Source organism: Herpailurus yagouaroundi, unplaced genomic scaffold (genome assembly GCF_014898765.1).
Source record: "Herpailurus yagouaroundi ecotype Mexico unplaced genomic scaffold, PumYag 159, whole genome shotgun sequence".
NCBI classification, from domain to species: domain Eukaryota; kingdom Metazoa; phylum Chordata; class Mammalia; order Carnivora; family Felidae; genus Herpailurus; species Herpailurus yagouaroundi.
Genome location: NW_024412400.1, coordinates 38270489 through 38281649, shown reverse-complemented (window position 1 = coordinate 38281649; position 11161 = coordinate 38270489). Strand labels below are relative to the sequence as shown.

Here is an 11161-nt window from a genome sequence, read left to right as displayed (position 1 = left end):
GCGAGCCCGTAGCTGGGAGCCTGGCGAAGGCGCCGCCGAGCCCGCGGGCTCCTGCCAGTCGCTGCGCTGCTTATAACCTGATTATTGTTTCTATTTATTTTTTTAGGAAGGGCTGCTCAGAATAAGGTCTTCTCTTGAATCGGCAGCGACGCCCCCGGCGCGTGCACAAAGGCTCCGACGGCGGCCGGCGGGGACTGCCGAGCGCGCGGGAGCCGGCGCCAGAGGTCGCCTGTGCGCGACCTAGCCAAGCCCCAGGCACCATGCCGCGGCGCCTGCAGCCCCGGGGAGCAGGCACAAAGGGCCCGCCTGCCACAACCTTGGCGGCTTCGGAGGCCGCCTCGCGTCCCCATCCCTCCGCCTCCGGGGACCCCCCAGCATCGGCCAAGCCGCTGCTGCGCTGGGACGAGGTGCCCGACGACTTCGTGGAGTGCTTCATCCTGTCGGGCTACCGGCGGCTGCCTTGTACGGCGCAGGAGTGCCTAGCCTCGGTACTGAAGCCTACCAACGAGACGCTCAACTTCTGGACGCACTTCATCCCGCTACTGCTGTTCCTGAGCAAGTTCTGCCGCCTGTTTTTCCTGAGCGGCCAGGACGTGCCCTTCCATCACCCATGGCTGCTGCCGCTGTGGTGCTACGCGTCGGGCGTGCTGCTGACCTTCGCCATGAGCTGCACGGCGCACGTGTTCAGCTGCCTGTCGCTGCGCCTGCGCGCTGCCTTCTTCTACCTGGACTATGCGTCCATCAGCTACTACGGTTTTGGCAGCACGGTGGCCTACTACTACTACCTGCTGCCGGGCCTGAGCTTGTTGGACGCCAGAGTGATGACACCGTATGTGCAGCAGCGCCTGGGCTGGCACGTGGACTGCACACGCCTCATTGCTGCCTACCGCGCGCTCGTGCTGCCCGTGGCCTTCGTGCTGGCTGTGGCCTGCACGGTGGCCTGCTGCAAGAGCCGCACAGACTGGTGCTCTTACCCGTTCGCGCTTCGCACTTTTGTCTTCGTCATGCCGCTCAGCATGGCCTGCCCCATCATGCTCGAGAGCTGGCTCTTTGACCTGCGCGGTGAGAACCCCACGCTCTTCGTGCACTTCTATCGTCGCTACTTCTGGCTAGTGGTGGCCGCCTTCTTCAATGTGAGCAAGATCCCCGAGCGCATCCAGCCAGGCCTCTTTGACATCATTGGCCACAGCCACCAGCTCTTCCACATATTCACTTTTCTCAGCATCTATGACCAGGTGTACTATGTGGAGGAGGGCCTGCGCCAATTCCTCAAGGCGCCGCCTGCTGCACCCACCTTTTCTGGCACAGTGGGTTACATGCTGCTGCTGGTGGTCTGTCTGGGGCTGGTCATCAAGAAGTTCCTAAACAACTCGGAATTCTGCAGTAAAAAGTGAACCTTCGCCTTGGAGGAGGCCGCTGGTTTGCTCACCTATTTGTTTGGAGTTTCTGTTGTTGCTACTGTTGGTTTGTTTTCAAGTTTTGTTGTGTTTCCTCCTTTGCTCGAGGAAGGTGCTGCAAAACCACAGGAAAAAAATCCAATGCAACAAGGGGGTCTCAGTGCACTTGGGGCTTTTGAAGAGGGAGGTGGTTCCAGCAGGAGGGAGAGGGTCACTGGTTCTTGCCCCTGGAAAAATTCTGGTGGTGTCTCTGACATCCAGAGGCAGTGAGGAAAATCCCAAATAAAACCCCAAACAGTTCGGTTTTCCGGTCACTTTCTGTGCCATTGGTAATGACAAGTAGCCCTTGTGAGGTCAAGTATGCAGTAAAGAGGGTAAGTAGACAAAATCGTTGGGTACTTCCATTTCAGTCTGAGGAATGCTTGGATTTGTCAAAAGAATGGAGCTTTGTAGGAAACGGGCACAAAGACACAAACCCAGGGCTTAACCTACTAGAAAATGCATGGAATGTGAACACAAGTTAATTATCTCAAAATGTTTCTCAGATGTTATTTAAATAGTAATATATACAATGATTTTTCATGATTTATCAAAGCCTGTGATATGCACTGAATTGTCTTTGTTACATAGTTTTGAATTTTGCAGCCCTTCTGCATTGCATACACTTGAACTGGACATCAGGGCAAGCTGCTTGAGAATTCTCAACTACTTTTTTAAACAGTGTTTTCTGAAGGTGTATGTGTGTCATGATACAACTGTGAATTATTCTACCTTAGGGACTCTGGTTAAACTATTGTTGAGGAGCTCAGTGGTTTGTATACATCCCAGATTCCAATTTACTTTAATGTATTCCACAAAACCTTTCTTATTTTTTGTTTTGTTTTTGATTTTATTGTTTCCTTCTCTAATTATTTAAATTGCCACTAGAATAATGTGCCTTTTGAAGGAATGCCCAAAGGACCGGTCCTCAAACATAGTTTCATGCATGGGGAGAGCAGTAAGAATAAGCTTTTCTTACTTTACTGCAAATCAGGGTCTAACATTCCACCCAGAAGAGAAGGAAGATGGTGTTGATTTTAAGTTTTTGGTAGGACTGGAAGTAGCTTACCGGGACCTGCAGAGCATTTGACTTCTCTAAGAGAAGGAGTCAACCTGCTAAAGTGGCTGTGGTTCTTAATGCAGCCATTGGGGGAAGGTGAGAGGAAACTGTTCTACACCAATGCCATTTATCCTTGCTTAAAATTCAAAACATAATATGCAGGAATAACTGAGGCAGTTAAATTATGGAAGTCGGGAGCATATTACTTGAGTTGTAATTGAAAATGTTGAGTTAAATAACATTAACTTTGCATAGTTAAAACCCTGAAGTCTCATTTGGATCCCCACTATGGAAATGAATGGCAGTGGCCCTAAGTTGTTGAAAAATTAGTGAATGTGCTCCTGCGATCCTTCCTAACAACAACATCGGCCGATGTTATTTAAGACATTTCTCATAAACAATAACCTGTACTTGAGATAACAACTCTAGGTTAACACAAAACCACTGAGGTGGCTTATTGAAATACTTATCACACTTCCTGATAAGTTCTTTTGGTTAAGAGCCAAATAAGTCATTGAATGGGGAGTCTTGACTTCATAGTATAATTTAGATCAAGCACATAAGGTAGATGAACACTTACCTCAGCACTGGTAGGCTGGATCTCCTTAAAAGATCTGTTTTTGTTTATGCTTTTAATCTCTACTGTATTTGTAAACAGAGAGGCTTGGCACAATTCCCTGGAGTAACCAGTATTCTTGTGTGTTAATCTGCACACAGAAGTTAACTTTACATATGTCTATATTTAATTTAGAACCTCTTAATGGGATTGTAAATACACTTTGCACATTTGCTGATGGGTGTCTGTCCAATCTTATGCAAAGTGCAAGGAGGTTCCCCTTAGGTGATAGAGGCTGAGAATTTGTACCTAGCACAGATGTTTTTCCTCAGCTATAACTTAACTCAGTGCATGTATTCAAGGACAGTTGTGGAAATCAGGATATTTCCACATGCAAACTTATTTGCATGTCATTGCTGTCTCTTCTAGAGCTCCAAAGAATGTTAGTGTGGAAGCTAGAGAAACAGGTCGAAGAGTGTTTGGTAGCTTCCTTGTAAAATGGGACCTCCCCTTTCAGATGGAACTTTCAAGGGACAGATTCTAAAAAGGGTCCATGAGTTTGAGAACAAGAAATAAACCCCATATTTGTCATTTTAAACTTTTTGTAGGAGATGTTCTGGGTCTACAAATAGAATTATCTTCTTGCCCTGTGTCTTTGTCCTTAAACAGAGGCCACTTAAGGATAAATTTATACCCATATCATTTTCAAGTGATTATGATGCATGAGCCCAGTAAGGTGACACAGTTTTCCCCTGAAAGTTTTCAGCACCCCGTATGTCCCAGAGTGAATGAGGACTCAATTTCCTTCCCTTTGCCTTTTCCTTCCTCCACTTTGCTTTCCCTCATTCCATCTCAGTTTTTATGTACCACATATAACATTGATAAAAGGACATTCTGGTGGAAAACAATGGTTTGACTTCACTTCATATTTGCAAATAGATACCATATATGCTATAAAGGACCAGGGATGATTTGTGAAACTATGTATGTTATTTGCTAAATTATATCAGATTTCTGTCCAGATGAATGATGATATTTTAGAAGCAGCAAATATTTACTGAGTTTCCATTTGCATGGAACTAGCCAGCTATATTATTACATATTTCAGGGGTAACATGGCAGTCAGAATAAAATATCTTTAAAAAATATCTTTGACATTCTCCATTTTGCCATACCCATTAGAATTCAGTTTTGCTTTATTGTGTTCAGCTGTTTGAAATGTAGAACAAATGATAAATAAGAATGTACTCCATTATCTCTGCAAAACCTATTTTGCCAGTGGAATTTTGAAGCAGATTATGTAATACATTTTATTTTTACTTGTTAGTCATGATCTCGATGACATCTCAAGGAGCAGCGTCATAAAGTCATGCCTGGGAAATGAGGGGGTCTGACTTCAGAGCCTGTCACCTTGGGGGCTGGTCTCAGGCTGACTCAGCTGAGTGGGTTGGCTAAAGGGGGTTCCTTTCTTCCATGTCCTTGCAGCTACACCCTCAGGTGAAAGGGATGACCTTCCCAGAGAGAAGTGAGTTTTTTGGTCATGTCATGACTGGCTTGTAAAAATAAACGTGATCTTTTCCACTGGCCATACACTTTCTATAAATAGCCCGGGAAGAAAGTATGGGGCTTCAGAGCTGGCCAGAGTGGCCTTCACATGTTTCCATTCATAAATCCTACACTTAAGTGCTTGCAGTTAAAAACCATTTAGCCTAATTCATCATGCCACTTCAGGGGAATCATTTCTAAGAATGCAGAATTGGGGGGATGGAGGTGATTTTTATTTTTTCTGATTTGGTGCTGAATCTGAGGGATCCCAGCGATAAAGAACAGGGATTGTTACCTTCAAATCTCTTCTCCGTTTTATTTGGTTAATCTGCTCAAAGCTATAGTAGGAGACAGGTACAGTAGGAATTATCTCCATTTCGAGGTTCTACCAAGGCACAGAATGAAGTTTTCAAACTGGCATTAGAATGTGGGGATGGCTGTGTGCTCAGCTGAGTGTTTTTTGCTAGTTTGCATGGCTATGATGCCTGGCCAAGCACACAGACACTAATTGGAGATGTATGTGGATACAGGTATATAATTTAAAATTGTAAAACAGTGAAGTGAGATGTGGTTATCCTTGAATTTAGATTATAAAAATCTTAAACAGAATGTTACCAGGTAAATAGTTTTTATCATCTTGGATTGTTCTTCATCTATTAACATCTACCATGCTGACTTTACCCTGTCAGTATCTTTTGAGTTGATTTCCACATTTGTTCATGTAATCCTTTTAATAATCATTGAGCACCTACTGCATAGAAGACATTGGTCAAGGATCCATCCATATTATTACAGTTTGGTTCTTTTCTCCTTTCGGTTAGCGTAAAAGCAATGCATAGAATCTTATTTCAATTAACATGCTAACTTACCCAGAATCAATTTCTTTCCTTTCTCTCTCTTTTTTTTTTTTCTGTCTGCTCCTAGGCCTATGTGAATTTTATTATTAAAAATAATTTAAAAATTACATTGAGGGTGAAGGGATAGCAGGCATATGTACATAGAAAGGGTTGGAAATTTTATCATCACTACTAATAGAGATACTAATCACAACCACTTTTGGGGTGGTTAATAGTATTCATGTCATTATGAAGCAAGTTTCATCCAAAGTGCCTAGAGTGTGATGTCATTAAGTGTCTGAATTTCGTAAATAACATACTTAAGTTTTAAAAGTATGAGCTTAAATCTCCAAAGATTAACTGACGTTCTTTAACCTTTTCTTCTTTTAAGGTCATTGTGTTGTAATCTATAAAACAAGTCTTAGAAAAAAATTGATCTAGAGTAAATTATAAAGAAAAAGTATCAGATGTGGAAAAGACAGGAAGAAGGCATGAGATGGGGAGAACAAGGAGGATTAGACTCAAAGAGTTACAATGGGACAGCAAGTTCAACTATGGACAATTTCTCCTGAGTTTTAAGTTTTGTCCCTAGAAAAGCATGTGAACTCGCATGGGGTTAGCACTCAAATGGACAGGCAAGGAATTCTATTTGGCAGCCTAATCACATCCGGTAGCTTTTGACCTAAGCACCAGTGCCAAGGTACATTTCGAGTAGTACACTTACCCCTAGCTTAATGTCCTTAATTTGTTTCCATAAAAATTAGGACGTAAGGCAAAAAGGCATTAGGGGATAGCACCAGCCAATTGTAAATCATCTTTCAAATCATCTCTTTAAAGGATTGCCAGTATCCTCTGACATAAATTGCCTGACGAAAAGCAAACAAGCCTAGACAAACTGAAAAAAGAAGGCTTTCACTGGTTTAAGCTGAGCACTACTATATTCCAATGTGATAGGCCACACACCTTCCTGGTGAAGATTTTATTCCTTCTTCAATACTATGAATAGTTCTCTCTTAATTGTGCAAATGGATGTCAGTTCTTCTTAGTTACTATTCTAAAAATTGAATGCAAATTTTTGTTGTTGTTTTAAAAGGACAAATGTATTGTGTTTCTGGTTTGCAGATTTCTAACCAGTTTGTGGGCTTTTTTCTTTTAGAAGAGCTTCTTAAGAGTCTGTGAGCAAGTTGCAGAATTAGAGTATTTATTTATAGGTCAGAGGCCAAGAATGCTCATTTGGCTGTTAACTCTGGCAGGATGTGAAAGCTTTGAATACATATGCAACAAAATGATCACTTATTTACTATTTAACTCAATGGAAAATAGCCTTTCATTTGAACTTTGGAAAACGTTCCCCAATGTATTGTGCATCTAAATGTTATACATGATCCTTAATATTTTTTGTTCTTAACCTATCTCTGAAAGCTATTCCAAACATGGCATTCCTCAAGGATTATTTCTTGAATGTGCAAAATTATTCTTGAATGTGTAACAGGGGCAGGCCACCTTTCTCATGCCTTACAGCTCCACCTAAAATATGCAATAAGCACTCAAGGAGGAGTGGAGGGGTCTGCAGATGGTTATTTAACCATGCTGGAGAAATGGCCCTACTCCTCCTCACAGCTCACCACAACATTGAGAAAGGACACCATGTAAATAAACCTTTGTTTCTAGATGAGGGGAGTACAGGGACACATTAATTTCATTTTTTTCTTTTAGTTCCACATCCAGTTAGAAAGCATAATCTGTTTTTAATACGCTGGATGCAAAAAAAAAAAAAAAAAAGAAAATTAATAGGAAAACATTTTAAAGAAGTATTCTAATTTTATATTTTAAAAGTTTATAATAGCAATTTGTTTGTAAAAACAGGCCTTAGCACATAGATGAGAACCAGCGCTTTTTGGAAAGCCTCATTTTTGTCTTGGGAGTTTAATCACCTTGAGCTCTTACCCAAATGATAAAGACCTAGTAGGTCTTTAAAAATGTAAATAATGTATAGTTTAAAGAAAGGTAAAAAAAAAAAATTTTTTTTTAAAAGAAGGAAACAGGTCAGATATGTTATAGGTGTGTAACAAGTCTAAATTAAAAGTCTTTTAAAAATTCTAGTTAGAAACTTCATTAAATTCACTCTCCCAGCAAGGCTTAACACAGAACGTCTACTTTTCTACCAGGTTGATTTTCTTTTTTGGAGGCTATGAGCAAAATTATTGTAAGCCACTGAGTACCCAGGCAGTAAAGGAATGAAGCACAGTTCACTTTGATGAGGGTATAACCACAGCTAATGATGCAGCCAGGAAAACGTACAGTCCTGACACGCTCCTCGTTTCTTTGGAGTGGAAAAGGAGCGTAGAGCCCCCTGCCATCGTTACACACATCAGGCAAGGGCTGTCTGCATTGCAGGGCTGGGGACGACCCCGTGGCTGCTCTTTTATCTGCATAAAGCATGTGGTAGCTCTGAACTCATTTCAGCCCTCTCCCAGGCCATTCCCACCACCCTGGAAGCCTTTGCGTTCCACAACCTCAACCTTGAAGACAAAAGGTTTCTAAAAGGATTCCGTGTGTATTTAGGCCTTGTCAAACCATCTGCCTTACTAGGTTCATCCATTTCCAAACCAAGGACTTAAATAGGATTACTGTGCTCGGATTTACAAGAATGTACAACCAACAGGTTCCCTTTGGCAGTAAAGGGCATTAATTGAAGGCCATACTCCTTTTTTCCCTCAGGTCAGAGGTAGAGGGTAGATTTCACAGTGACCAAATAGAGACATTCTTATGTCAGTATTTTTTTTTTTTTTAAGTTCATTTAATGGTGATAATGGAGGGAGAAAGGAGTAAAAGATAATGCAGGTATGAAGAAACTGAAAGATCCCACTGCTTGCTAAATTAATTCTTCTTAGGCTACCTGACTCCAGCCATCACCTACATCCTAAACATCTGTATTTAGCCAGGTAGAGAGGCTTCTCAGGATGTGTGAACTTCCACACAGGGACTGCAGTGTGGTTTGAAATCATTAATGTATTCTACCAGAGAAGCATTATTTAATCATAATTCCACATTACCTGATAAAATAATCTATAAAAGTAGATATCACTTTGGTCAATTCTGTGCATGTAGCTAACAAAATTGTGATTCATTTCTCTTGTATAGTTTGCTATGATTTGGGTTTTCTGAGACAATTGTTCCTTTATGATCTTGAACATGGAATTCTGTAAAATGATATAACTATGTATTTTTTGCTGAAAAACAAATGTATGAAATAAGAATAAATTATTTGTAAGCATAATGTTGAGGACTGTATTTATATGCCTTCTGCAAACAAATAATTCTTAAATTAATAGTAAGTGTGTATAATATTAATACACATAACAGGAAAAAACATCCTTTTTATAAAAATCAGCAGGTAGAGGGAAAGAATTTAAGTTTCTAATGTAAGCCCTGAAGAAGCACCCTTAGCATATTGTTACAATTTTAGTTAAATGAAAAGAGAAAATTCATGAGTTACTTTGAAACTGTATCGTCTAAGAAAATGCTTATACAACACAGATAATGAAGCTTTTCCTTTCTTCCCTATATTTCAAGGCACACGTGGTCCATGGACTTCTGGGCAATGCGGCCTGTCCCAGAACCCTGGTGATGTGTGTGAATTTCTGGTATCTCTGTCCCAAATAACCCTAGCAAAGGAGATCTACCTTCAGTTATTAAGGTCTGTGATATAACCTCAGGGAAGCCCAAATGTAACCCTGAGTGGACAGATGGAGTGGAGCTGAATAGAGTAAATCACAAAGGGAGGATTGGTCAATCTGTGCCTGAAGCCTACCTGCTTTTGGGTTTTTCCTCATGTGAGCCAGTAAATTTCCTTCGTTTTACAATCTAGTTTAAGTATTTATTGCTTATAGTCAGAAATATCTTAACTGATCTACAAGTTATGGCTGGTAACTCTCAGCCATCTATAACAGGATTTGCATAGCCCCTATCCCACCTTCACTCAGCCAGTCCCACATTTTAGGATCTGCATACTAGAAATTTGAAATACCTCATTTTTTAAAAAAGTTATTTATTTATTATGAGAGAGAGAAAGAGAATGCACAAGCAGGGCAGGGGGGAGGGGAGAGAGAGAATCCCAAGCAGGTTCCACACTATCAGTGCAGAGCCCATTGTGGGGCTTGAACTCATGAACCATGAGATCATGACCTGAGCCAAAACCAAGAGTCAGATGCTTAACCAACAGAGCCACCCAGGCACTCCTGAAATACCTGATTTTTAAAGTACAGGTTTCTGTATCAGGACTTCATGCTGCCCGGGGGCCCTCCTGTGTTGCCTAAACTGCTTTCTCTCCTGTTCTCCACTGCAAGTATCTCATATCTCTGACCTTCTCACTCCCTCCCATTCCTCAAATTTCTTCCTACCCCTTCCCTTCAGGAACCACACTATTATTACACATTGTTCTCCTGCATGTTCAGCTGCTTCTACTCAATAGGGTTCTTCCTACGAACATTTAAAAATGGACCACTAGTATCTCCCATCTTCTAAATAAAGAAGTCACCCTCTCTCCGCTATGTCACACTCTTAACAACCACCACCCTCTCTTCTCCTTCACAGCCAGGCTTTTTGCAAGAGTGGTATACACTCTCTTTGTTTTCATACCTCCCACTCACTCCTCACCCACTGCATTCTGGCTTCATTAATCTCATGAGAATGGTTCTTATATGATTTCCGGCAACCTCCTTCTTACTGATGGACAGTTTTTAGACCCTATTTTCCATTCCCTCCCCTGAAACTCTTCCCATGGTCTCTGTGCCCCCATATTCCCTGGATTCCTTCCTACCTCTTGGGCTACTCTTTCACAATTTCCTTTGCTGAATTCTCTTCCCCTGTTCACGCCTGAAGTCAATTTTCTCAAAGTGTGAGCCAGACCATCTATGTTAGTATACTTTAATGATTTGGTCAGCAGCTTGATTCTTCCACTTCCTGTCAGCTCTGACTCACAGCAGAGGTATTGTAATTCATGTTCTAGGAAGCTCAACCTTGAGCCCACTCCTCCAATCCCTCCAGTGAATTTGTAAGCCAACCAATGCCTGTTAATAAATCTCCTTCAGCTGAACCAGGTTGAGTGGTTCTGTTGTCTGCAGCTGAACCTTAGCTGATGCAGCAGGTAAGCAGAAAAAGATGGTGATCAAAAGTGCTGGCAATGGTAAGCCATAGTTCTTTCGGCAGATAGTCTGTTGGGCTTCTGGGGTTTTTTTACCTTTAATTTTCCTTGGAAGACAAAGCAGGTTCTGGATCAGGCAACTTCTTCAGAGGGTTTGGTTCTATTTAAAAGCAAAAGAGAGGGGCGTCTGGGTGGCGCAGTCGGTTAAGCGTCCGACTTCAGCCAGGTCACGATCTTGCGGTCCGTGAGTTCCAGCCCCGCGTCGGGCTCTGGGCTGATGGCTCGGAGCCTGGAGCCTGTTTCCGATTCTGTGTCTCCCTCTCTCTCTGCCCCTCCCCCGTTCATGCTCTGTCTCTCTCTGTCCCAAAAATAAATAAACATTGAAAAAAAATTAAAAAAAATAAATAAAAGCAAAAGAGAAACATTAGGAAGAGAATTACCTTGAATTTTTTTTTGTCCTTAATGTTGACTTAAAATAGACTTAAATTGACTTAAAAGAGAAACACAACATGAACATTTAGAATTTATGTCAGGTGAAAGAAATCTAAAATAAATCTCAATAATAAGTGGCATTCCCGTATC

At 41.7% G+C, this 11161-nt stretch overlaps 1 protein-coding gene and 1 long non-coding RNA gene across 4 annotated transcripts in view; one reads left to right on the top strand and one right to left on the bottom strand.

Moving 5' to 3' along the window:
- Positions 1-8713, top strand: part of PAQR9 (progestin and adipoQ receptor family member 9) — a 10052-nt gene extending 1339 nt beyond the window's left edge. For all 3 annotated transcript variants that reach the window (XM_040480400.1, XM_040480399.1, XM_040480398.1), the window contains exon 2: positions 107-8713. In XM_040480400.1, the coding sequence (XP_040336334.1) occupies positions 261-1394 (1134 nt within the window). In that variant the 5' untranslated portion in view covers positions 107-260 and the 3' untranslated portion in view covers positions 1395-8713. The remainder of the gene's footprint in view (positions 1-106) is intronic.
- LOC121033776 (uncharacterized) overlaps positions 1-10744 on the bottom strand; it is a 45443-nt gene extending 34699 nt beyond the window's left edge. The window contains exon 1 of the long non-coding RNA XR_005792106.1: positions 10676-10744. This is a non-coding gene — a long non-coding RNA (uncharacterized LOC121033776). The remainder of the gene's footprint in view (positions 1-10675) is intronic.
- Positions 10745-11161: the final 417 nt, after the last annotated feature.